This window comes from Hippocampus bargibanti, linkage group LG12 (assembly GCF_051943395.1).
Source record: "Hippocampus bargibanti isolate YZ-2025 linkage group LG12, ASM5194339v1, whole genome shotgun sequence".
Lineage (NCBI taxonomy): Eukaryota > Metazoa > Chordata > Actinopteri > Syngnathiformes > Syngnathidae > Hippocampus > Hippocampus bargibanti.
Genome location: NC_142745.1, coordinates 10,367,197 through 10,394,401, shown reverse-complemented (window position 1 = coordinate 10,394,401; position 27,205 = coordinate 10,367,197). Strand labels below are relative to the sequence as shown.

Here is a 27,205-nt window from a genome sequence, read left to right as displayed (position 1 = left end):
AACAGAACTTATCTTCCAGTCACATAATAATGAATAATAAATGTGCGAGATTTAAAGTCACAAATTTGCTCGATTCAAACTCGCAAATTCACCAGATTCAAACTCGCAAATTCGCCAGATTCAAACTCGCACATTTGCTAGATTAAAACTCGCAAATTTGCCAGATTCAAACCCGCAAACGTACCAGATTTAAAGTCACAAATTTGCTGGATTTAAACGTTAAAAAATACTTAAGGAGTTGGAGATACAGTAAAGTCTCGTTCGATATTCTCGGGAGTCGGAAAAAATATTGATATAACTGGACTATCAATATATCCAATCCTGCGGCACGTAAATTTTCTCCTTGCGTTCATAGAAATAGTATCGTAATAAGCAGTACTATCGATATAACGAGACTTTACTGTACATCATTTGGTCGCGCGGTGGAGACAATACAATACAATAGCAACATCCGACTTACGACCGGGTTCCATTCCGGCCAAAGGGTCGTAAATCAACCCCCTGGCCCCCCCAAAAAAAAAAAATATAAACTTTGGGAAAAAGAGGATTACAAATCTTAACCAAAATGGTTACAAATTGAAATTAAAGACTCCCAATGCAAGGCAAGTGTATGAAAGGACAAGAGTTCACAGGGGTATTGACACAGAAATAAAAAAAAAAAACAGGTAATGAAAAGAGAATGTTTTCACATGTTTAGCTACCTTTTTACGTTTTTAATTAAAACGACCCAAATTCAAACGGCAGAAGCCAGCTGACGAGCACCTGCAGTGTCTCTGCTACTCCCTGGCGCGGTTGCTCTATATAATAAATACCAAGTCCTTTTCCCTGGGAGTTTATTAGTCACTAAATTAAAGACACGCGCACAAGAAAAAATGGGTCACTTATTCGCCCTTTGTCTGGCTTGTTCCCTTCTATAGTAAACCAGATTTACCAACACACTCAAGCGAGCTTGTCCAGCAGCAACAGCGGCGAGGGGGAATGAGATGAGTCCGGACAGAGCCCCTTTAAATAGTCCTTTAACAATCAACACATGAAGCCGGAAACATCAAGAGGTCGCACCAAATATTTAATGCAATGCCAATTAAATTGTTACTCTTGAAATAACAGCAAAAGAGAGAATATATGGCTTACCATGAGACAAGAACCGACATTGACAGGTTCTTCGAAGCAAGTCTCCACCAGGAAGAAGAGCAACACACAGCGGCAACCGGCGCAACCAACCGGCCGCAAAGACGGGGGGTGGTCATCGGGCAAATCAATTTATTACAAGGACATTAGCAGCTCAAAAATACTGTTCAAAACACACGGTACTGCAATAAAGTATTTAAAAGTAAATTAGCCACAGAACTGACCTCGTGTAATTATAAAATTAAAAGTTTATTCTTCTATCACCCCCCGGAATATTTTGAACATTCCAGATTTGCTCCAGGTTCTTTTCAGAAAAAATAAACGTCACACACACGGGAGGAGGCTCAAATTTATCCCGTGGAAGCAGCGTTGTAAATTTTAAGACAGTTGGGTTGAGATGTAAAATGGTCAATCGAACGTTTTTCGTGTCCATTATTCGTGAAAAGGACTGCTGTTACCGCTTTCACCCGGCAAGTGGCAGCATGATCTTCCCAAAAGCTTATTGAACGGGTCAGCATGCGCGTGTGCGTTGCAACGGGGGCGAGGTTTAATGTTTGTAAATAGTACATAGATGGCTTTTTGGGGTGCCTGTCAACCCATAAACTTTAAAATTAAAAATTCCAATTTAAATATGAGTTTCTGTAAAGCCGTTATTCACTGTCCTACATTCTGCTATGCATCTTAGTTACGCTGTCGCTCACGCACACAGTAAGACCAAAGCCAGAATCGAACCCTGTACCTCTGTACTGTGACGTGTCACCCTGATGACAAGCATGAAAAAACACGTGAAAATACTTTTGGGGTCTGTCAGCGGTTAGTTGTATGTAGATGTCGTCTCTTTTTTCTTTTGGGCATGAAGTGCTGGAAATGGTGTCGGGCCAATGGGGTAAGAACTGGGTCTTGGTTTGACTGAAGACTTCTGGCCATCTGATCCTGAATAAAATACAAACAGACTGCTATATAAATGACATGGGTGTTTTCTGATTGCGCAAAAGTATCACCTCATTGAAGTTTAGAGCCTTACCTCTTGATCAGTGCATTTGACGAGGTGACTTCGCAGGTCAAGGTTGCTGCTGGGTGGTTGCAAGTAGCTACGAAACGTGTTTGAACAGCCTAAGAGGCAATGCTGCATAAAACCAGACACAGGGCATGAAACCAGATAATCATGATGTACTAATACAATGTGCTAAAGAGTGTTAGCAGACTCATTTAGTTTTTTTTTTACTGATTATGTGGTTGAAAAAGCAAGTTAGACACTTTCGTGACTAATTGATTTGAACTCATTCACTGCCAGACAATGTGCAAAAATGTGTGCACTCTAGTGCCAGGGTTTTTGTCATTTTCACTCAAATTGCAGGACCCACAGGATAGACTTTTAGGACTACATAAACATTCTATACTGCGTTAGAAACCTTAGAGTTTCTTCTTTCATTAGAAAAAACGTTAATTCCTAAATGACATGGGTCTGGAGTTATATGAGGGTGAAATGGGGGCGGCTGTTCAGAATACAATGCAATACATACATATTTGTTTATATAGCGCTTTAACAACAGATGTAGCATGAACAAAGCACTAACACAAAAAAAAGGAAATTCCGCCCCCTCGTGGAAGGGAAAAAAACAATACCACAGGTCTGACCAGCGATTTATCGGCAGCACTCACAAGAAAAACCAATACATTCGGGAATGACAGTGAATGAGATCATTGAAAATTGGCACATTTTGGAGTAAAGCATGACTGAATAATCCACAGGTGCAAAAATCCACCATACTTACAGAGGGTAACCCCAAACTATCGGTAGGATTGAAGCTGCTGCGGCGATGAGCTTTGTAGTCATAAGATGGAAGCAGAGTGGACCAAGGGATGCTGACCCTGAAAATTCACCAGACACGCACACAGTGTTTATATTTTCTTCTTTTCTTGTATGTATGGAACACTTGGGGAGGAAAATAGCTAACATGGTACATGTATAAATTGTACTGGACTACCTGACAAGCGCTGGTTTATTTTTAGTGTGGGGGTGTGACGATTTTGGCCTTTTGCACACGGGACAGCATTCCCCCGGGTAAACAGAGACAGGGAACAGTCTACTGTTCAGCTTGTACATGAAGGTGCCTGGATAAGAAGTAGCACAGTTAGCATTATTAGGACATTGCAGTTATCAGTGGTCATAGCTACAAAACGATGATGTATCTTACACTGATGATTATCCATGTCGGCAATCAAGCCATTGGTGTCTGCAAACATTGACAGGTCAGACTGTTTCTCTGTGGAAAATCTTTGAGGAGAACCGTGGTGATCAGTGTCAGGTGGGGATGACAATAAAGCGACAATCAGTGATGGTGGTGTATATTAACTCACTGGGATTGGGGCTTGTGCACACATTCGCTTTCATTTTGCAGTCGAAAATCTTGCAACTCATCGTAGAAATCATCTGAATGTCCTTGCATGGATTTCTCCACATCAAGGACACCTGACAGAGAAAGGACAAAAGTCAAAAAGTACATTTTTTTTATTTTACAAAATGGAGGTTAAAATGCTTGAAAATGGTTGAAATGCCCTTCACTGCTTATTGTGCTGCTCATTCTGTTGTCTACCACATTGTAGTTCCGGTTTCCTCAGTTGGGGGCGTTGTAAATTTGGGGAAGCCATTACAATGTTTAATAACCTCCACATATTGCATATAGAGTGCACAACAAATTAATGAATAACTAGTTTTCAAATTTGAAGTAAAAAAATGGTTGTTATTGTGGTTCACATGGGACGTTAGGAATTTTGGTTCGGATTTTAGCAAGCATCATGGAATTTCACAAGTTTGATTTACTTTTGTGAGCCGAATAAAATGATGTGGTGGGCCAGAGTTGGCCCACGGGCCTTGACTTTGACACCATATAATTTGTGTTGAGGGTAAGAACACGATGAAGGGCTGTGTGAATGTTAAGTTTTCTTTGCTTATGCAATATGCCTCATATAAACCAGAGAATTGTGCTATTAAAAATGGACTAAACCCATCAGAAAGGTGTACCTGCTATCCAGTCATATCCAAGCAACGGACGCAATTCATGGCTGCTGTTGGAGGACCGTTCCCCAGGGTGTTCACCATTCTGAAACGTAACCCGAGCACCCTTCCGCTGAACAAAAAATAAAAATAAAAATAAAAATCAATAAATAAAATGAATAAATAACATTTTTACCCCAAGATATATTTAAATATTTCAAGACAAAGCTGAACCCATTGAATTAGGACCTTATAATAGTGACATTTCAATTAACAGAACCTGATAGAAATTTATTTTCATTTATATCGATGGTTTATGTATTGCTATACATTTCAATGACAGTGTTCAACATTCTTGCACTTAAAAAGCTAAAGAATAGACAATTACTCTTTTGAATATCATTCTGTTCGTTCAATCATTCAAAGTTTTTAATGGTGACAGGTGTAATCAAGATCCATCTACCATTAAAAAAATTCAGTGGCGGCGTCAGTTTTTGCTCACTTTTTCTTTGCCGCGATGTGCCAGACATGATTTAAAGGCACGAGACGATCCACTGGCGCCATCTCTGTGTGGTGGTTGGGCATGTTGAGCAGCCAAAGATGGTGATGAGAGCAGACTTCGCGTGCCCATTTGATGCGCACACATAACTGAGGGAGAAGTTTCAGATTTTTTCTGATCAGGTTGAAAATGTTGAGACAGTGTCTACAACTAGGTGCTTATATTGTTTGTAAATTTATAACGTTATCTTCCTCAATGCCCAAGAGTGTTTGGATTGTCGCTTCAGTTGAGATCGTGTTTGTATTAAAAATGGCATTGGTTTTCTGCATCACCTATAGACAAAGGAGAGAACAAGAAAGGCACATTTACATTGAATCAATCAAACAATAGTTTAATATTGCTGTTCACTTAAAATGCTGGTATGACAAGGTTCATGTTTACATTCATATTTTGAAAAAGGCATGTATGTTTCAAAATGATATTTTATCTGTCAAGAAAAAAAAGTACTATTCTGGAGCTCAATGTTTTAATGCTTGTTTTGGTAACAAGGGAAATGGACACGTAGCAAAACCGTGTTGAAAACAATGCACAATTCCGTTTTCCTTATTGGAAGACTGTTTTGTTCAGTATTACTACGAATATTTTCGTGCTAAATAAACAAACGTTTTTGGAATGTGACTCATGTTGCATTGAATTAATTTCAATGTAAGTCTCCACAGACAAAAGCCACGCAACTGGTCGTCGATGATTTAATTTCGCAACGTACCTTAACTGCTTTCCATCTTTTTCCTCTCATTCAAACTTTCTGGTCACGAATGATTATGTTAAATAGTGATTACGTTATCCAAACAAAAGTCGTTCCACCCTAATGACATCATTTTTAAAAGACAATACGACATCAAAAATCACGTAGTTGTCTTCCGTTTTTAGAAATGACGCCATTGACTGCGCTTCAAAACACTACCTCCTCCCTATCACCATAGCAACGAGCAAACCCCACCAACTGATTGGCTAACATAAATTACCCATCATGCCTTGCGGTGAACGCCATTAAAGGGGTAGACGCGTTAAAATAAAAATATTTCAACAGCAGAGGGCACTATTTGTAGATGCACTTAATTGATTCATTAATTTTCTTTCACATTTTTTTTGTTTTAATATGAACTGTTTAGGATCTATCAGCTTAACAATACAACACAATACCATTTTAATGCATTCATCTTTTTCAGTTGTTAATAAGATAAGAATGTCTTTTATACATCGTATGTTAAAGCCAGATGGATTTGCTCACTCTGAGATGAAAAAGTGATCGTTGCCACTGAAAGCGATTCTATAACTTTTTCCTACGTAAACTTAAAAGTTAAATTAAAACTTAACTTCTCAACCAAACAGTCATTTTGCTCCCTGTCAAAAAAAAGAATATCGACCAAACATGAATTTATCCGTTCGTTCGTTCATTCATTCAAGCGGTGGTACTCTATAAAGGTGCATTAATTCCGAGGGCCGAGCCTAGCCACTGGTTGTCTGTATATTAGCTGTTTTGTTGAGGCAAACACTCAGGTGAGTACAGTGATACCTTGGGTTACGAACCTAATTGTTTCCCAGAAAGTGTTTGTAAGGTGAAAAGTGTGTATTCCAAACCTTAATTTCCCATAGGAAACCATTAAAATGAGAATAATCCATTCCCAGGTCTCCATAAAACATAATTTTCTACTAAATAAGCCTTAAAATTACACAAAATATACCACATTTTATGTGTAATAAATGTGCTATAGTATCGTAATTAAAGAAATAAACTGTACTGTATAGTAATATTGTTTTATTTACCTTTGTGATGTTCGTTGATGGCTTGATGGAATGGAGTGGGAGGAGGGGGGAGGGAGAGTCACATTCCATAAGGACTGTAGGAAGGAGGGTTAGCCTACCTTTCATAGGCTTATGCCCAGGTACGGACTTCTCTTCCTGTTTAATGAATGTCGCGAACGACACATCATTCATTGTGGCGCTCTGTGTGTTTCCTGAAAAATAGTTTGTATGCCAAGATTATATTCTCGCGAACTTAACGTTCGTAAGGCGAAAAGTTTGTTAGCCAAAGCGTTCGTAAGCTGAGGTATTACTGTATCCTGAAGTTCTCGTCGCAAAGCAACACGTAGCGCTTCAAAATAAGTCTTGTAAAAGTGAGGTAGAACAGTCCATCATGGCTTCACCTACATTAAAGCCGTCCATCCGTAGCCGCACTAATAATATACTGTGCTACGGATACTGCCGGGTCACGACCACATAATGATACGCCCCGATAGCCGCCCCTTCGCATTCCCCGTCGAGCTACTGATGCGAAGCGGGCCCACTCAGTATTCCGGTCACGGTTCGCAAAGCAGGTCCAGTCCCATTTTGATTAGTTGACCACACCGGCGCCCGGTTGCACCCCGTGAGGAGGCAACGGTGTCAGTCACCAGGTTGTATATTCGTCCCTGTCCGTCCAATTAAACCCCCCGCTGGTGGACGACGAACAATTACATCCTGCCACCGTCGCTTATTAGGCACAGATGAACAACAACAACATAAAACAAAAAGAAAAACGAATACGGCCACTAATTTCTGTGAAGCAAGCAAAGCAGAGTGTCGTTTCAGGTGATGTCATATTTGAACATTCCATTTTAACAACACAAATGGAAAAGTTGTTAAAAGTGAAACGGCTCATCCGATGAAGATGCTGCTGTAAAAGACCATTTTTTTCCTTTTGATATCACAACTTAACAAAAGTTAATTTCATTATACGTATTGCATCATTTTTTTATGCCATTACACTTTGTAGTGTGTTTATTATTTTGTGTACATGATAACTTTTTTTTCCCTTATACCACAACATTTTTCTTTGATATTTTTTTTCTCAAAAAAATATATATACCGGTATCTAATAATAATAGTAATACATTTCATTCATCAGCGCCTTCCAAAACTCTCAAGGTGACTTTACAGTCACAGGATCAGTTTTTCTGTGGGTGAGCATCGGCAGCCACACGCGCCAGCGTTCACTCAACCGGGAATAACTCAAATAGATCAAGTTAGCTAGCTAGCTAATAGATCAATAATAGCTAGCTAGCTAGACAGCTAATACATAGCAAATAGATAGCTTGCTAGGTAGCCAGCAACGGTGACCCAGTTCAACCGGGAATAACTCATATCTATCTATCTGCCTTCATTTATACTCCTGGACACACACGCACGCACGCACGCACGCACGCACGCACACACACACACACACACACACACACACACACACACACACACACACACACACACACACACACACACACACACACACACACACACACACACACACACATACACATACATACATACATACATACATACATACATACATACATACATACATACATATATATATATATACATACATACATACATACATACATATATATATATATATATATATATATATTGTGCAATATATATAACTACTGAGCGGAGGGCCATCTGAATAATCTGATGGAGGAAAAGGAAGATGCCCAGAAGAGAAGATTGAAGGGTTGGAGAAGTGGGAAGCAGGTGTTATGTGAGCGATTGGTTGAGCAAAAGGTTCCAGTGAGATAACGAAAGGCAAACGGATCGATTCAGTTTGCCGCCCTCCTGTGTTGGTGCTGAGCGGATGCCATTAGGATGAAGGAGATTAGCGCTAACACAACGTGAGAAGTTTAAAAGTGGAATAAGTAATACTCGAGGTTTGAAGACATATATTTTACTATTGTTGTTTCTATTTTTTTCAGTATTAATTTATATGCCTGGACAGTCAAGCACTACCTAAAAAAATATGTGCAGTAATGTTGTTTTTTGTAAGGTTTCTATGAATTTGTCAGCAGAATTTTGAACACACTAAAAATCAACATTTTACACTAACAGCTAACATGCGAATATATTGCATGCTAACAAATTGGGTGGAGCCATATTGGTCATTCCAGATTATCTTGTCTACTAAACACAAAATGTGCTGCAGTGCTAATGCAAAAATGCTAAGATTGGTTAGCTAACAGGATGAGTTCATGAGAAGTGCTTTCAGTGCTATGTAAGTGAAATATGTGTTTTACAACACACCCTCTAGTCATGTCAAAATTTGAAGGAAAATGGCAAACAAGAAGGATTATATATAGCAAGATAGCAATCTGAGGACAAAGGCGCCTGAGCAAATAGCAAGATAACGTAAGTACAGAGCGTGCTAAAGCCAAACAAAAACAAAAAAAAAACCAAACATTTTCCATCATGCATTGTAGCAGCGCCACGTCAAATTGATTCAGTTTTAATATCACGGCCATAAAGCATGTTTGGAATGAAAATTGATACAACAAAAACTAAATTCAATCAGAAATGATTTGATGTTTTTTCATGCAGTCAGGTTAGATATCAAATACTTGAATTGGCCTTTAATAGTCTCGCAGTGGAGGAATTTACATTTCACAGCAGCAAAGTTATGAAAGGAAAAGGAAAGGAAGAAGTAGAAAAACAAAATACAGGAGCTGCTGGAAAAGCAACTACTATCGCGGCACCATCTTGAAGGAAATAACGAATAAAAACAAAATAACAAATATTGTGACCTAACACAAGAGACACAGACAGTCATTCAACTAAAGCACTTTTCTGCACCCGGTTTGTTGAATGAAGCAGTTCTCGATGAAAGAGGAGAGGATCAAAATGTCCTTGTCACCAGTGGATCAGGGACGTCATGGTGAATGAAAAGTGCACGTCTGCTACTAGCTAAATTTCGAAAGCAAACACTGGAGCATCCATTGACGAAAGCGATTGTTTCACATCTCCTGTAAATCCGCTTCAATTCCAAGCCGCGACTGTAACACATATGCACTATGCGCTGACGTTCTTTTCTTCTCATCGCAGGCTCCTCAATTATTGAACAAGTTGCCATGCTAACATGCAAAAAGTGATATTTTGGCTAGTGTGCGAGATAGAAGAGTTGCAATGCAAATTGCTATTATGCACCCTCACGCATTTCTGTGTGGTCAGCCATGTTCACTGTTTTGGCTCCTGATTGATGGTGGTGAGTCCATCAGTAGCGTGACCTCATTTAAGCTTTATATGCCACTGCGGGTCCGCTTAATAGTCCGTCCGCTTTGACCAGGCCTATTAAAAAGCGTGCAGTAAATCTACAGAGGAGAAACTAAACTGTCAATGACGCCCGTCACTTGGTGGCTGAGGGCTGCACACACAGACCTGTCGAAGGTCACAGGAGGGTCCATTCCCTGCAACACTGTTAGTGTATTCAGGCTTATCGTTGGGAATGCAAAATATAGTCGGGCCTTGACTTTGGAGAAGAAACCCATCTTGACCTATTGAAATGAATGGAAATGCCACGACAGGGTACCATATAGGGAACGGGCCGGTTTGCAAATTGAAAAAAAATGTGTGGGCCAGCTAGTAAAATGCAATAGGAGGATTTTTCTCCAATTTTCTCTTAATGAATCACTATTTATTTTCCATTAAAATGTTCCACTTATTGAGATTCATTGTTAATGCTTCATCATAATCACTGATCTCTTTGCTTTGGAGAACCATGGGAAATATATTGCTCGTTTACATAACAATAAATAATCTATGATGACACTCCATAAAAGCACACGGTGATTTGCGTCCAAGCGCAATATTTTTTTTTCCTGTGTCCCCTAGTTTAACGTTTGGAAAGACATTAGCAGCATCCTAATTAAAAAGCTTTTAGAGTTTCTGTCCATAAACATGATTAGTGGTGGGATATTACGACAATGACCAACTGGAACAAGTGGCACGTGAGCAGATGCTGCTGCAAAGAAAAACACAGCTGGCCACAAAGCAGCTGGGGGCGGCAAAAACAAACAAATAAATAAAATTAACATAAGGGGCGGGGGGAGAAAGAAAGAGAGAGAAACAGAGAGAAAGAGACAGAGAGACAAAGAGAGAGAAACAGAGGGTGACAGTGAGAGTCTTTAAAAGCACTCATGTGGACGAGAGATGCATTAGTCTGCAAGAAGAAAACAGCTTTTGATGACCCCCCCTCTCCCCCCACTTACCTGAAAGTGATTTTTGATGATAGTGTTCCAGGATGCCTCATTTCAAAAAGGACAATGCAGTTTGAAAGTATACTGTCAGAAATGCTTTTATCCATCTGAGAACTCAAATACAATCACCATATGCAAAAAAAAATATATATATATATATATATATATATATATATATATATATATATATATACACACACACACACACACACACACACACACACACACACACACACACACACACACACACACAGTGTGTAAGGCAAAAAGTGTGTATCCCAAAAATTTATTTCCCATAGGAAACTATTAAAATGAGAATAATCCGTTCCTAGGTCTCCATAAAACATAATTTACTACTTTCTAATTTTCTAAGCCTTAAAACTACACAAAATATACATTATTTTATGTATAATAAATGTGCTATGGTATTATAATGAAAGAAATCAACTGTACGGTATAATAAAGTCGTTTTATTTACCTTTGTGATGGTCGTTGACGGCTTGATGGAATGGATAGCTTTTTGCATAAAGTGTCTCAAGGAGCTCTGGGTTGTACATCTTGGAAGTTGTGATATTGCAACAGATGCAAGCAGACACATTAGAAACCTAATTAATAGCTGGTTCCCTTGCTTGTCTTTTCATTTCAAATTGAACTGATGGCTAGTGCGGGTTATTTTGTGGAGCCTGATTGATGGGAATTTTAACCTTGCAGTCTACACTCCGCTTTTGAACTATCAATGTTGAAACTCTCTCACTGTCGTCTGCCTGTCTCTTTAAAGTTTAAACCACCTCCCCTCACTGCTGCGTTCTTGACCAATCACGTGGCTTTAACTGGAGACTGGGGTGGGGAATAGAGGACCAAAACAAGCCTGCTGCCATTTTCTTTTCGGAGAATGGGCTCGTTCATGAACGACACATCACTCATTGAGGCAGCTCCGTGTGTATCCCGAAAAATAGTTCATATGCCAAGGTAAAATTTTAATATACATTTTTTATATTTTATTTCAACATATATCTTGATTCCCAAAAGAAATTGAAAAGGAAATTAAGACATTAAAAAGAAATAAAATAGATGTTATCATAGATTAAAAAAACTTGGGTCAAAAATATATTTTTTATATTTTATTTCAACATTTAACTTAATTTGATCAATAAAGTACAATTTTCCATAAATAAAAATAGAACTTGATTATGATGTATTGTGACTTTTTTGTAGAATTCAGATTTTATGATTTCATTCATACACTTTTTGCAATGTTTTATCCCCACTCGGGTCATGGAGGGTGTTGGAGGCGATCTTTCGGAAGTAAACAGGGGACATCCTGAACTGGTTACCAGCCAATTGCAGAGCACACAGAGACTAACAACTTTCCATGCTCACATTTAAGGACAATTTAAAGTGTTTCTTCAGCCTGCCATGCACATTTTTGGACCCGGAAAAAAACCCACGCAGGCCCGGAAGAAAATGCAAACTCTACACAGGAGGGCCATACCCTGCGACTCTGCGCTGTGAGGCAGACGCTAACCTGTAGCCCACCGTATCAGCCGACCTCATATTAATTCCAGACAAATGATGTAGGTGGATATGTATGTATTATTAATGACTGGAAGTCAAACGAAGGACTGGACACGATGAATATTTGAGGTAAAGCTTCCCCTCTACTCAATGAAATCCAGTCATCAAATATTAAATGTGTTGCAAAGCTCCACTTCTCTGACCATCACTCATGGTGCCGCGAGCTTAGAGCGTTCACGTCTCACCAATTCATACAAAGCATAATGCTGCATAGTAATATACGATCTGAACACCCGCAAGGTCGTCTCTCATCTGGTCTTCATTTGAGCAAGCACTTAATCTTGATGATCAGCTAATTAGAGCATTTAATCAGGTCCCATTTTGCCAGTCACAGAGGAAGATGAAATGGTGAGCGGCCACATTTTCCAAACCGCTCTCCATATGATTCAGTGCAGTTGCACCCTCACACTGGTCACTCAAAACTGATCATTTTTAGATTCATAAAGGCACAGGATTTGGTTAAAGTCTATATTTTGCAGTGGCAGACGGTCAAGTACTGCAAAGCCTTCTCTGCTGGCCTAAAAATATGTAATTATATGTTGTCTATGAATTATTATTAAATACAGTAAAGTCTCGTTATATCGATATCGGTTATATCGATAGTACCGCTTATTACGATACTATTTTCATTTCCCTTGCACATTTCTAGTCTTTTTATGTATAATTAGTACCGTTTAGTACGATACCCGGTTATTATGATAATCCAGTTATTACTGTGCTCCTTTTCATCCCCCGCCGGCCATTTTTGTTGTTTATATCGATATATCCGTCGCGCCATTGGTCAACTTGGTCACGTGTCTTGTTACGTGAGCCGCCATCGGTCGACTTGGTCACATGAGCCGCCATCGGTCGCGCTATTGGTCGACTTGGCCGTGTGACTTTGTCACGTGACACGCCATCGGTCGCGCCATTGGTCAACTTGGTCACGTGTCTTGGTTACGTGTCACGCCATCAGTCGCGCCATTGGTCGACTTGGTCAGGTGACTTGGTTACGTGCCCAGCACCCGTGTAGCAGAGCCATTTTCATTTTCAGACGCTAGCTCGTGTGTAGCAGACGAGATTGAAGTGTTTGTGTTAAAAGGTAAAAATGGGAAGCAGAAGAAGATTGATGACTTTTTAAAATTGTATACATAATACAGTAAGATGTAAGCGTTGCAGTTTCCCTGTTGTGTTATGTACATGCCCACTTTACTGTATATGAATGCAATCGTTTTTTGCAACAATGTTTCTTGTTTTGTCTGCTGAAGCGCGATGATTTTGAAAATTATTAACATTCCATACTGTGTATTAAAGGACAGCCGATGTCACTTTTTATTCAAATGCAAATAAAAATGACTTCACGCCAAGACGTCTTGCATTGCTTGTGAATCCAAACAATGGCTTCAGATTCGGATAATATGCTTTCTTGTTACACATCCAGTTATGAATATGTTTCAAATACACTGTAGTTCTGAAGATTAAAGCATACATGTTTACAATCATTAAAGAATTATATGTGCCATTTTGAGGCAACATTGGGGGAACATCTCTGACCAAAAAAAAAGGGAGCTAATGGCCAGCTCCGTTTCTTATATGGCGCTTGGCTGCCCTCTTTTGGCGGCTTTTGTTTAATGCAGTTCGGCGCAGGATCGGATATATCGATAGTCCCGGTTATATCGATATTTTTTCGTACTCCCTTGAATATCGATATAACGAGACTTTACTGTAATTTAAAATTGTCTTTCAGCTTTCTATCATTACTTTTCCCCTGTTGGGCTGCTTCCAGTCGTGTGTTTTCATATTTAACATTTAACCAATCACATTTCAGCCATCATTTGTTACCAGGGTCAGAAATCTACTTGGACACCTTCACAATCCATTCTGCAGGCCCTGTTGCATCAAATGTGTCTATCAAACTGTTGCTCTAACCAATCCGATTTCGAGGTGGCTACCCAAAAGGGGTCTTCAAGGCGCTGGTCAACATCAGAGGTTTTGCAAACTATGATTGGCTAGTCACTAGCCAATTATAGTTAACGAAAACTTCTCTGATCACATGCTGCTAGTGACAAGAGCATACTGGCCAGAGCTAGCACACTCTGTCAGTCGCTAGCTGCATAAAAAAATATGTGGTGTTGATTTAATAGCAGTTTTGTCAACCCACAAGGGCTGAAGGAGAAGAAGAAGCTACAGCCATTACAGCCATTTTCAAGACAGACTTTTGAAGAAAAAAAATCATGAAGTAAGATTGGTCAGCTATTTCCTGGCTAATGGTACACTCTAGTGGACTTGTAGTAAACCACACCACTTTTTTTTCAGTTTGGATTAATTCAGACGTAGCACTACTGAAGGCCTAGCGATGAAATCCACGGCCTGCCAATGATATTTTAGGTATTCTGATTCTGATTCTGATTTTTTTGTTTCTTAACTGACATCAAAAAACGTTTTATAGCATCTAAAATACCGAAAACACACAGTATGATATTTTTATTCAAATGCAAAACACCAATAAAAATGACTTAAAGTGTCTAAAATCTGCAAAAAATTGAGCTGCGAATTGGACATTTTCAGAATGTCCCGCCCCCAGTTCGTGACGTCATGCCAAGACGTCTTGCATTGCTGGAGAATCAAAACAATGGCTTCAGATTCGGAGAATATGCTTTCTTGTTACACATCCAGTTATGAATATGATTCAAAGAGTTCTGAAGAGGAAAGCATACATGTTTGCAATCGATTAAATAATTTATTCCATGCCATTTTGAGGCAACATTGAGGGGAAATGTCTCTCTCTCTCACACACACACACACACACACACACACACACACACACACACACACACACGTACGCACGCACACACACGCGCGCGCACACACACACACACACACACACACACACACACACACACACACACACACACACATGCACACACACGCACACGCGCACACACACACACGCACACACACACGGACCCAGCATTCATCTTACCAGTAACGCACCTTCTTCCCTCCCTCTCCCTTTCTCTCTCTCTTTCTGTCTCTCGGTCTGCCGCCTCCCCCCTGGTCCCGTCACCCCCCCTGAGCGTCACACGGGCTCACAAGTGGATCTCACTCTCAAGCAAAACGCAGCACGGACTCATTTCTCCACGCACCAGCTCTGAGTGGATGCTCACTCAGCAGGGGTGTTTTGAGATATTAGTGCGCTATGTGTGTATGTACATGACTTGGTGAGAGTGGGTGAGAGTGTGTGTGGTGGGGAGGGGAGTGGCTCGCCCACCTTCACCATCCCCCGTTCAAAGGTAAGATTCCGTTCTTCGTAACCGGGGTCACTGCTAATATTGATGATAATTATAGCGGTGAGACGTGGTTAGAAAAGTGAATATTTGGTGCTTATCTTTCATCTGGTCATTAAAAAACATTTCTTTATATAGTATTTCTGGCACTTTTTCAGATTCGTGGTCACGCTTTGACTCACACTAAGTGGTGACTTACTTCATGTTGGATAATGGAAAACCTTTAACCTGTTAGAAATGTGTAACTGTGATATAAGTCCACTTAAAATTTTTGAAAAACATCATTGTTGACACTTTTTCTTATTTGGATTTGTAAAAGTGATCCTGAAATGGGAAGTGTTTTTGGTTAATTGTCACTTGAAATGTCAAAAAACAAAGTGTCAGAAGTTGTTATGAACGCAAGTCCTTAACGTATTTAGAACAATCTATGTTGATTTACAAGTCACCAGGATCCTTAAAAGAAAATATCAGAAGAATACAGATTGGACTTTTTTTCATACTGTCTATACAGTATATATGTTACACACAGAGAGGAAGAGAGAGAGAGAGAGAGAGAGAGAGAGAGAGAGAGAGAGAGAGAGAGAGAGAGAGAGAGAGAGAGAGAGAGAGAGAGAGAGAGAGAGAGAGAGAGAGAGAGAGAGAGGAGAGAGAGGGAGAGAGGAATAAAGTGAGAGAATGAGGGGGGAGAGAGAGAGACAGAAAGAGCGCGACAGACAGAGAGAGAGAGAGAGACAAATAGAGAGTGAGAGAGAGAAATGGAGAGGGAGAGGGACAGAGGAATAAAGGGAGAGAAGGAGGGATGAGAGAGAAAGAGAGAGACAGAGAGAGGGGGGTGAGAGAGGGAGATGGAGCTTTTTAACCACATTGGTAACTACAACTCAAGAAATACAATACAATACAATACAATACAATACAATACTGATTTATATAGCAGTTTAACAACAGCTGAAGCTGTAACAAAACGCATAACATGGACAACTATCATATACAGGAAATAAAGCAGTCACAAAGATAGTAGAAAGCACCAAGGAGTAAAACTAAGATCAAGTCTGAATCGTGCCGAGTCAAATGCCCAAGAGTACAAGTGAGTTTTGAGGTGGGTATTAAGGATGGGCAGCGAGGGGGCTTGCCGAATGTTCATTAGCAGGTCATTCCAGAGATAGGAGAGCCCACCTCAGCCTGCATCAGTAAATTAATTAAGTCACACATACACACACACATATGCACACACACGGGCGCACACACACACACACACACACACGCACGCACACGCGCACGCACACGCGCACACACACACACACACACACACACACACACACACACACAAAGTATGTATGTGACTTGGAGAATCTCGTATGATTTATCAGCACCCATAGAATTACATTTCTAACATAGGACTCCATTACCCCATCCATCATCCAAACCACTTTAAAGTGTATAAAGCTAAAATGATAGATTTATTTATTTTTAATACAGGTAATAGGCATTGAAAACGCAATGTGACATATGTCCCACAAGGCCTCCATTTCATGCTATTATAACAGCAGACAGAAGTATCTCAATGCATTTTGATGGCTGGCATTCCAGCTCACTTTTCACTGTGAAACGTGCATCCATGAGTATACATGAGTAGGACTGTCGAGGGGCAATTGTGAGGTGATGGCGCTAATGGCCCGGCATGTTGTGACCCTGTCATTTACTGTCAGGCCAAATGACAGGGGGGACGTGATGGAGAAACATGTGGCGCGCACAAGTGGCATACTGCTGATTGGCATCGTCCTTTCGCCCTCCCCCGAGCCGCACATGCTTCTTTGCAATATTGACTTCACGCCCTTATAATTGTGATGGATGCAAATGAATGCCATTGAAATCGGCTTATGGTTCAAAGCCCAATGCTTGTGTGTGAGTGCGTGTGCGCCTGTGTGTGTTTTAGAGGAGAACCGACATCACTTTTTTGTTTCCTAACTCACATCAGAAAAACGTTTTATAGCATCTAAAATACCCAAAACACGCAGTATGATATTTTTTGTCAAATGCAAAACACCAATAAAAATGACTTAAAGAGTCCAAAATCTGCAAAAAAAATGAACCCGGAAGTGGCCAGTTTCAGAAGGTCCCGCCCCCTTGTTCGTGGTGTCACCCCAAGACGTTTTGCCTTGCTGGAGAATCAAAACAATGTCTTCAGATTCAGAGGATATGCTTTGTTGTTACTCATCCAGTTATGAATAAGATTCAAATAGTTCTGAAGAGGAAAGCATACATGTTTGTAATCGATTAAATCATTTATTCTGTGCCATTTTGAGGTATCTGGCGGCGGGAAATGTAAGAATTAATCAGCCTGTTTCCACGGGCTGATTAATTCTTACACGGAGCTTTGTCGCCATTTGCTGCCTCTTTTTGGTGATACATTTCCTGCCCCAGATACCTCAAAATGTGACAGGAATTAATCAGACCGTTTCCACAGGCTGATTGGATTGGATTTGCCTTTATTAGTTTGGCAGTGGAGAAATTTACATTTCACAGCAGCAAAGTTATGAAAGAAATGAAAGTACAAAAGCAAAATACAGGAGCCGCTGGAAAGGCCGCCACTCTCGGGGCGCCGTCTTGAAGTCAAAAGAACAAAAACAATAATAATAATTCCTTACACAGAGCTTTGTCACCCTCTTCTGCCTCTTTTTGGTGCAACACGAAGTTTTCAGACCAAACAAGTACAGCAAAATGCATTGACGTGATGGAAGGACTGCTACAATGTGTCTTTTTTTTCGGTCAGGGGCGTTCCTTCAGTGACGTGTGAGGACTCGTCACCAACTCAAAAACAAGACTTCCGGAATATTCAGCACAAGTCTTAAAATGTAAACTGTCTGGTCATGATGAAACTTAAATTAACTGAATAGGGAGGCGATGATTTAAAACATGACATTTTAGCTTCTATATAAGTAAAATTCTGTTATGTCTTAATGATAATGACAAACGATCAATTAGTTAATTGCGATTTAACCCATTCGTTGCCATTCCAGAATTTATTCGGGAATTGAAAACTGACGTGGAGCGTCATTCCTGAATTTGTTTGGGTTTTGAATTTTATTGCGAGGGGTGCCGATAAAGCGCTAGTCAGACCTCTGGCGAAGTTTTTTCCATTCCACATGGGGCAGCATTTCCCTTTTTTCAATATTAGCGCTTTGTTTACCGCTTCAGCTGTTGTTAAATCGCTATATAAACCAATATGTATGCATTGTCTTTTGGACAGCCGCCCTCATTTCAAGCTCATATAACTCTAGACCCATATAATTTAGGAATTAACTCTTTACTGAGGAAAGAAGAGAGTCTACGGTTTCTAACGCTGTGTTGAATGTTTATGTAGTCCTAAGACTCAACATTTTGTGGGTCCAGCAATTTGAGTGACAATGACAAAAACCCTGGCACTGGAATGGAAATATTTTTGCACATCGTCTGGCAGTGAATGAGTTAAAATGCAATTATTTTTTTTTCCAAGGTCGTCTTCCTTTTTGTCAACAAAGGTTTTTTTTCAACAAACAATAAATGAACCTACATTGTCATATAAAATATTTGATTTATTATACATCTGTGGGGCGACACGGTGAGTATCCTTCCACTTTCCCAAAAACTGCATAGTAGATTGATGGAATACTCGAAATTGCCCCTCTTGTCTAATTGTGAGCGTTTGTCTCTATATGCCCTGCGATTGACTGGCAACCAGTTTAGGGTGTACCCTTGATGCCTACTCCACAAAAACTGTTCAGATAGGCTCCAGCATGATCTTCATAAGGATCAGCAGATTGCAAAATGGATGGATAGATATAATTTAGCTCCGATTGGTACTCAAATAAAGTCAAATGAACCACGTTGAACTAATTAAACTCTTTGACGTGCAGTCTTTTGGCTGTTCACGACAACAACTTGAAGTGTGGCATGAAAATGAATCAGTGTATCATATCCTAGATTCCACCAATAATCCAAACAAATCTGTGGGTTTACCACATCAACTTTTCACACATTCAAAAATGACACAAACATCCAAAACACTGAACACATGGACACACTTCCTCACCCAAATTCCCCCCCCCACCATGGAACAGGATAACCTCAACAGGAATCTTAAAGAAAAAAAAAACATCAATAAGAACTCAATTAGGCTATGAAATAGAACTCCAGAGGCCAGTAATCAGATGCCCCGCTAGGATGGCCCCCGAAGAGGATGGCCCCCGAAGGACAACCTGCTTAGTGAATAACAGCCTACACAAGGAGCCAGATGGACTGTCGTGGAAAGACAAGCCTCTGCATGGCATGTACAAAAAACTAATTCCATGTATCAGAGCAGGTTGTAAAATACTGATGGCTAAGGTTTCCGAGAGGCATAGCCAGGTAGCAAGAATTGCGAACCAGAACATCTCTACCAAATATGGATCCAGATTGGTGCCTCCTCAGAACACAACAGCGATGTTGGAATACTGGATGTATTATTCATGAATGATTACCATATTACACCGTCCAATTTAAAAACCAAGTTTAAACGACAACCGACATCATTTTTTTGTTTCCTAACTGAGAGCAGAAAAACGTTTTATAGCATCTAAAATACCCAAAACACGCACATATTTTTAGTCAAATGCAAAACACCAATAAAAATGAGTTAAAGTGTCCCAAAACTACTTCAAAATGACCCAGGAAATTGCGAGTTTCAGAAGGTCCCACCCCCTTGTCCGTGACGTCACGCCAGGACGTCTTTGCCTTGCTTTAAATTCAAAACAATGGCATCAGATTCGGAAAATATGTTTTCTTGTTACTCATCCAGTTATGAATATGATTATAATAATACATTTCATTTATAAGCGCCTTTCAAAACTCTCAAGCAAAGAGTTCTGAAGAGGAAAGCATAATGTTTGCTATCGATTAAAGACGTCCTTGCGTATCAATTCGAGCCGTCAGGACTCCAATGTAGCGTCCCAGAAAATGCACAAGATGGCGCCCAAGCTCCGTTGGAAATGGGTTGATTTGTCTGCTGGGAATTCATGTCAACTAGTATCAAATAGTAGTCTTGGTGCAACACACAATGATTCAACATCGCATTATTTATGTGTTTTCCTTCTAATTTCGCCATCAACACAGATCAACACGATGTTTTCAGACCAAACAAAGTACACAATATGCATTGTGTGTCGCTTTCTCGGTCAGGGGCGTTCCTGACGTCACGTCAGGAATCGTCCCCAACTCGAAAACAAGACTTCCTGAAAATACAGCGAGAGTCTTAAAACGTAAAATATAACTACAGTAAAGTCTCGTTATATCGATATTCAAGGGAGTCCGAAAAAATATCGATATAACCGGGACTATCGATATATCCGACCCTGTTTGCATGTAATTTTCTCCGTGCGTGCATAGAAATAGTATCGATATAACCGGGACTATCGACCCTGTTTGCATGTAATTTTCTCAGTGCGTGCATAGAAATAGTATCGATATAACCGGGACTATCGATATATCCGATATCGATATAACGAGACTTTACTGTATATGCCGTGGAATCTTTGTAAAATACGCTCAGTAGAAGTCATTTGAAGTGATTTTACAAATTATGGACACAACTTGTCCAGAGGCGTCGGTTGTCCTTTAAGATTACCAGTAAGTCAACAGGATAGTATTTACCCAAGGCTACTGGGACCAAGCTCCATAACTTCTGTTTTCATTGCATTTAAATTCAAGTCAAATCCAGTTCCATCCAGGCCTTGATTTGTTTTGTTCCAAGCCGGACAAAAGTGACCTTAAGGATAAAGCGTTCTTTCTGCTCGGCTGGACATAGATCTGACTGTCTTGGTGAACGCTAAATCAAAGCAAAAAATTTAAAAAAACAATCATGCTTGAAATATGAATGTGACATTTACGCTTTGAAAGAAAGTACAAGTGTTATGCAAAGATGTCTGCAAGCAAACTTCATGAACCCAAGCAATATTTGTTTATAAACCGCTGCAAACAGAGTATCTGCTAAAACCATACCTGTCAACCTGTACGTTTTTGCCGTACAAAGTGCGTTTATTATGCATTTTAAGACGTGTACGACGTACAAGAAAATCTGTACGGAAAAATGAACATTTGTCAATGATGGGTACCATCGGGTATACACCGACTATCACGAAACGGCAAATCAATCAAGTCGAACGAGTTCACCGCGGTAGCCTCTCTTGGTAACGTTTTTTTTTTCATTGCAAACGAAGCGAGCGCTTTAATGCTACTGTGCGCATGCCTCTGCCGCCTGGGGATTTCCCATTGCATTATTCCGATCACAGGTGAACAAAGAGAACCTAACTTTCGCTTTGTTCATGTGGTAATTAAGCAACACTTGTAATTTCATCATTAATTAAGAATATGTACAGAATGATATAACGGAACACATGTACAATATATATAACATGTTAAACTACATAAACACGTTTGGAGAAAAAAAAATATGGTGTAAGATTATTTTGTAAGGGAAAATATGACAGTTTGTAAGGGTATGGAGCCGTGGAGGTTGACAGGTATGGATAAACCTGCTGTCGCCTCCATTTTTCTTTCATCGTAGAAGCTACAGTGAAGAGAATGGGAAAATCAGAAAGCCAAATGGACATCATGGAGAAATCCAGTAAACCTGCCAAACGTGGCTGGACGGTGGCAGAAATTGGTCTGTCTGTGCTACTGCTATTGGTCAGCTGTGCTCTGGCTGGCTTGGTAGTCCTATACACATCCGCGCTGAAAGGTACCGATAATACATTGCATCTTTTACTGTCAATGTTGGCTTGGAAAAGTGCATGCGTGCTTGAGAACCATTTGGAAAAACCAAAACAAAAAAATTACAATGGTAATTACGTGCAATCCTCACAAAATTTTAAATAGCTGTGCTTGTGACATTCTCACAAATGTTCTGTTATTGTTGTTTTAATCCCCACTCCCAGAACAATCCCAGCATTCGAGCGTGTCGCGGAGCTCGGCGGACAAGGGAGGTGAGCGACTGTGAAGCGCAGACAGTCAACATGGTACAATGAGGGATAAGTGCCATCATGCGGGGAAGCGCCACCTCGCTTAATGCTCTAAAGTCGCCTTGCTGCCAAGTCAGCAGCGCCGCACAAAAGTCAGTGCTGACGCACCAGAGTCCACTGTGCCGCCAATACATCCTAAATGATTTCCACAAGTAGTCCCCGACTTCACTCGGAGTTCTTTTTGGTCAAAGGGCGGGCATTCACTACCCTACTCCGATGACTTTAAAAGAGATATTTTGTGCTCTATCCATTTATCTATCCATCCATCGATCCATCTATCTATCTAGCTAATCTCGCTAGCTAGCTATCTCGCTAGCTCACTCACTAGCTAGCTCGCTCGCTAGCTAGCTAGTTATCTCGCTAGCTAGCTATCTCGCTCGTTATCTTGCTAGCTAGCTATCTCGCTATCTATATATCTAGCTAGCTAGCTCGCTATTTATAAAGGGAAAATATGTGAAATAGATTCTCAGGGAATCAAATTAATAGCAACTGGACTGCTGTTTGTCTGAGAAAACAATTCGCCTCTCATCTGAGTAGGTTGTAGAAGTTTCTGGGACAAGAATTTGTTCGGCCAGCATGAACCTAAGATGGTATTGGTTTGAGGAACACCCCATCCACTAGATGCGTTAAAAAAATACTCACAGGAAAAATGCACATACTCATATACACACACACACACACACACACACACACACACACACACACACACACACACACACACACACACACACACACACACACACACACACACACACACACACACACACAAGCATACACAGTTAATAATTTGAAGACAGCCTCAAGTCAAAATGTTTGTTTCAAGATAAAGTGGGCCATGGTTTGAGGTGTTTCAACTTCCAAGGTAGCAAGTTCATTGTTTCCACTCAGGTCAGCTGCTTCGCTCTAACCTTGAAACCATATGCACAACTGCAGACTGCGTTACCGCAGGTGAGGCCTTATACAACTTTTATTCCGATATCCACCGCCTGCAATCATCATGTCTCTCCACCAAAGCATCGAGGCTCCTCCAGAATATGGATGCGTCAGTGAAGCCCTGCGATAACTTCTACCAGTACGCCTGCGGGGGCTGGCTGGAGCGCCACGTCATACCCGAGACCAGCTCGCGTCACAGCGTCTTTGACATCCTTCGAGACAAGCTGGAGATTGTGCTCAAAGGTAAGGATGTGGCCCTTCATTGGTTATAGAACAAATTGCCAAACCACAGTCCTGCACCGTGGAGATTTTATTAAAGAGGAGACTTTTCTTAGGGTGTGTGGGGGAGAAGAGCTCTTTGATAAGATGGGATCACATTTTCAAAAAAAACTGCGTTGGATACCTAACCTTGAGGAAGAGACAGCAAGGGTTGTCTTGTATATTTTTAAACTCATTTTAATCCCCGGCAGTGAATTAAATCCGGAAAAACAAATAATTCAAATTTATCAAATTGTACTGTATGATATATTGTAAAATCATATGAATTAATACATGGTATGGTAAATATGTACATACCGTTCACAGACTGTCTGGAGGCCAGTTTATTTTCAAATGAACCAAATTATTTTTTTTAATTAGAATCAGCAATTTATATATATATATATATATATATATATATATATATATATATATATATATATATATATATATATCCTATATCTATCTATCTAAATTATTTTCTTAAATTAGAATCAGCAATTTCTAAAAAAAATGAGAATATCATATTGACTTACTGATAAATTCATCTACCTACCTACCTACCTACCTACCTACATACATACATACATACATACATACATACATACATACATACATACATACATACATACATACATACATACATACACATATACATATATACATAGATGCCGAAACATGTCAGGTATTTGAACACCGACAATACACTATCTGTAAGCTAAGAATCTGTTTTAAATTAGATATAGATATATGTAGATTTAAATATTTGGTTTTCAATCCATTAAATTTTATTATATTTAGCTCTGTTTTGATTGAGAAAAAACATCTTAGTAAATTTTCATTACATAGAATTGTTTTATATATACAGTATTTCACATTTTTTAAGTAATCAAGTTCCATACAATCACAGATTTGTATTAAAAATGCTAAAATGACATAAATACGATCCATTAGTTTGGTCTTTCTTTAACCAAACTAATTATTTAAAATAACTGATGTATATTAAATCAAAGTGTTTTGTTGCAGCTTCAGCTGTCGTTATATCGTTGTGTCGTGCTATATAAATCAATATGTATTGTATTGTACATGATTGTAGTTGAAAAAAAGCTTCTGAATCAAATATAACGCCAATGCCAATGGTGATCGTTACTTGCCACTAAGACAAAGCTGTTGGCTGAGTGTCGCTTGCCTTTCAGGTGCTTTGGAGACGTACAGCGAAGAAGACCGAGATGCCATCAAGAAAGCCAAAATCCTTTACAGCTCCTGCTTGAATGAGAGTAAGCTCATCAGTTGTCTACATCTAAAAAATAAAAATCGTTTTTATTCCAGTAAGTAACTGGATGAATCTTATTAATATTTCTATCAATAAAATCATCCTTATGATGATGATTGAAACTTGAAAGACATTTGGCAGAGATGAAGGTCGTTTTAAAGAAAATATGTTGGGGACGGACAGGTCATGCATTGGACCTGTGCAGGTGCCCCTCATGTTATGAGCGCTTCATTCATTTAGGCCTCATCGAGCAACGTGATTCTCAGCCCCTCTTGAGTCTCATCGACACTATTGGCGACTGGCCTGTGACTTCTGATGACTGGAACGCCACCTCCGGTAATAACATTATGTCCAACCAGCTGACAAGAAAATCATTTTGTGATAAAGAATAACTTTGTTGCCAAAAAGGCATGTTGCTATAAAAATTAGATCATAGTTCATACTGAATCTGTGCTCTATATTAAATGGAACAATCTGTGAATTATTTTGTTCCCAAAAAAATAAAAAATAACATTTGAAAAATTAATATTTTTGTAACAAAAAAAAAATAAATAAACTAAATTACTCGTCTGCAAAAACACATTTCATATTAATTGACTTCTCTGAATTGTATTGAAAATGTTTGTCACTTTGATTGAACTTTGATAGAAATGTAAGCGCTCAATGGGTTAAACTACATGTGATTTTACTGCAGAGGAAGAATGGAACCTCGAGGACACTTTGGCCACAATGACATCTCGCTATCACAAGAAGGCGTTACTGGACATGTACGTGTGGACTGACGACCGGGATTCTCGGCGCCATATTGTTTACGTAAGATCAACATCTCATGCAAGACGTCTTGCATTGCTGCAGAATCAAAACAATGGCTTCAGATTCGGAGAATATGCTTTCTTGTTACACATCCAGTTATGAATATGATTCAAATAGTTCTGAAGAGGAAAGCATACATGTTTGTAATTAAAAAATTTATTTGTGCCATTTTGAGGCAACATTGGGGGAGAATCTCTCACCCAGAAAAAGAGGCACAAAATGGCGACCTCCTGTGGCCACCTCCATTTCCACAGGCTGATAAATTCCTTATATGACGCTTGGACGCCCTCTTCTGGCGGCTTTTGGGTGCAACACGAGGTCCCCAGACCAAACAAGTACAGCAAAATACATTGTCGTGATGGAAGGACCGCTGCAATGCGTCTTTTTTATGGTAAAGGGCGGTCCTTTAGTGACGTCACGTACGGACTCGTCACCAACTCAAAAACAAGACTTCCTGAATATTCAGCGCGAGTCTTAAAACGTAAAATCTAGCTATATGCGGTGGAATCTTTGTAAAATACGCTCAGTAGAAGTTATTGGAAGCCATTTTACAAATTATGGACACAACTTGTCCGGAGACGTCGGTTGTCCTTTAAAGGTGAGCCAAAAGTAAGCCAACCCCCTGTTCACTGCCATTGCCGAATTTATTTGAATTATGTTTTCTTTTTTCCCAAAAAAGAATAATTTTCTGACACATCACCTACTATCAATGTCACTGTAATATTCTGTTATGGTACATGACAGTATGTCATTTATTTTATTTAGATTGATCAGCCAGGACTAGGGATGCCTTCAAGAGATTATTATTTCAATGATGGAAACTACAAAAAGGTGAAGCACGAAAAAGGCCAATTATCCTACTGATAACAGCATATATTGTCATGACCATTACCAATATCACCGTAGGTTCGAGAGGCCTACCTCCACTTCATGGTGTCCATCGCCAAGATGACACGGGAGGACAGGAACCGCACGCAGGACGATGAACGTGTGTGGGATGAAATGATGCAAGTGCTGGACCTGGAGACGGACATTGCCAATGTGAGTGTGACGATGAGCGCCGGATAAAATAAATACATGAAAAAATAAATACATAAAAAAATATATGAAAAATGTGCTGTATTTTACGGTGTATAAGGCACACCAAAAAGCCTTCATTTTCTTCAAAAGATAATCCTGCACCTTATACGCATGTATGCCTTATATATGAAGTCATATTGAGCCACAACAGATCTCGCAATTACTGTCAGCAGGAACTGACTCCATTTCCCCCCTGTAGAAGAAGTCGTGCGTAACTGCAACCTCTGTCGCGCCTTATAATGCGATGTGCCTTATATTGGGAAAACATTTGTATATTCATATATTATATTTC

The 27,205-nt window shown here is 39.7% G+C and overlaps 3 protein-coding genes across 9 annotated transcripts in view; 1 reads left to right on the top strand and 2 right to left on the bottom strand.

Annotated features, from left to right (window-relative positions):
• trim62.1 (tripartite motif containing 62, tandem duplicate 1) overlaps positions 1-1,184 on the bottom strand; it is a 27,779-nt gene extending 26,595 nt beyond the window's left edge. Inside the window, exon 1 of one of the 2 annotated variants that reach the window (XM_089011109.1) lies at positions 1,132-1,184. The gene's annotated coding sequence lies outside the window, so the exon portion shown is untranslated. Of the gene's footprint in view, positions 1-931; positions 947-1,131 lie in introns of those variants that run through there. The other variant, XM_089011110.1, reaches the window with a different exon arrangement.
• Positions 1,052-26,814, bottom strand: miip (migration and invasion inhibitory protein). 3 transcript variants are annotated; one of them, XM_089011113.1, is made up of 11 exons: positions 26,755-26,814; positions 24,937-25,010; positions 6,551-6,643; positions 4,629-4,774; positions 4,154-4,259; positions 3,490-3,601; positions 3,327-3,406; positions 3,117-3,243; positions 2,904-3,000; positions 2,153-2,254; positions 1,792-2,061 (listed from the first exon to the last, which is right to left on the bottom strand). In XM_089011113.1, exons 3-11 carry the CDS (start codon positions 6,621-6,623, stop codon positions 1,936-1,938), a joined length of 969 nt encoding a protein of 322 aa, XP_088867239.1. In that variant the 5' UTR covers positions 6,624-6,643; positions 24,937-25,010; positions 26,755-26,814; the 3' UTR covers positions 1,792-1,935. The 3 variants fall into 3 exon arrangements, with proteins under 3 accessions (XP_088867238.1, XP_088867237.1, XP_088867239.1); XM_089011112.1 differs by lacking the exons at positions 6,551-6,643; positions 24,937-25,010; positions 26,755-26,814 and adding an exon at positions 5,392-6,399 and having other exon boundaries at positions 1,052-2,081; XM_089011111.1 differs by lacking the exons at positions 6,551-6,643; positions 24,937-25,010; positions 26,755-26,814 and adding an exon at positions 5,392-6,386 and having other exon boundaries at positions 1,052-2,081; positions 4,629-4,957.
• The window catches only part of mmel1 (membrane metalloendopeptidase like 1), a 19,137-nt gene continuing 7,035 nt past the window's right edge, over positions 15,104-27,205 (top strand). Inside the window, exons 1-10 of one of the 4 annotated variants that reach the window (XM_089011106.1) lie at positions 15,104-15,531; positions 22,103-22,276; positions 22,473-22,520; positions 23,490-23,504; positions 23,571-23,732; positions 24,944-25,024; positions 25,261-25,356; positions 25,715-25,833; positions 26,599-26,664; positions 26,740-26,874. In XM_089011106.1, coding sequence (XP_088867232.1) covers positions 22,120-22,276; positions 22,473-22,520; positions 23,490-23,504; positions 23,571-23,732; positions 24,944-25,024; positions 25,261-25,356; positions 25,715-25,833; positions 26,599-26,664; positions 26,740-26,874 — 879 coding nt within the window. In that variant the 5' untranslated portion in view covers positions 15,104-15,531; positions 22,103-22,119. Of the gene's footprint in view, positions 15,532-22,102; positions 22,277-22,472; positions 22,521-23,444; positions 23,505-23,570; positions 23,733-24,943; positions 25,025-25,260; positions 25,357-25,714; positions 25,834-26,598; positions 26,665-26,739; positions 26,875-27,205 lie in introns of all 4 variants that reach the window. The other 3 variants (XM_089011105.1, XM_089011107.1, XM_089011108.1) reach the window with 3 other exon arrangements.

Coding starts and splice junctions, on each gene's coding strand:
- miip (XM_089011112.1), bottom strand. CDS start 4,772: ATGTGTGCGCATCAAATGGGCACGCGAAGTCTGCTCTCATCACCATCT. Junction 3,602..4,153: donor TGGATATGACTGGATAGCAG/GTACACCTTTCT, acceptor TTTCTCTGTCAG/GTGTCCTTGATGTGGAGAAA. Junction 2,082..2,152: donor TCAAATGCACTGATCAAGAG/GTAAGGCTCTAA, acceptor TTTATATAGCAG/TCTGTTTGTATTTTATTCAG.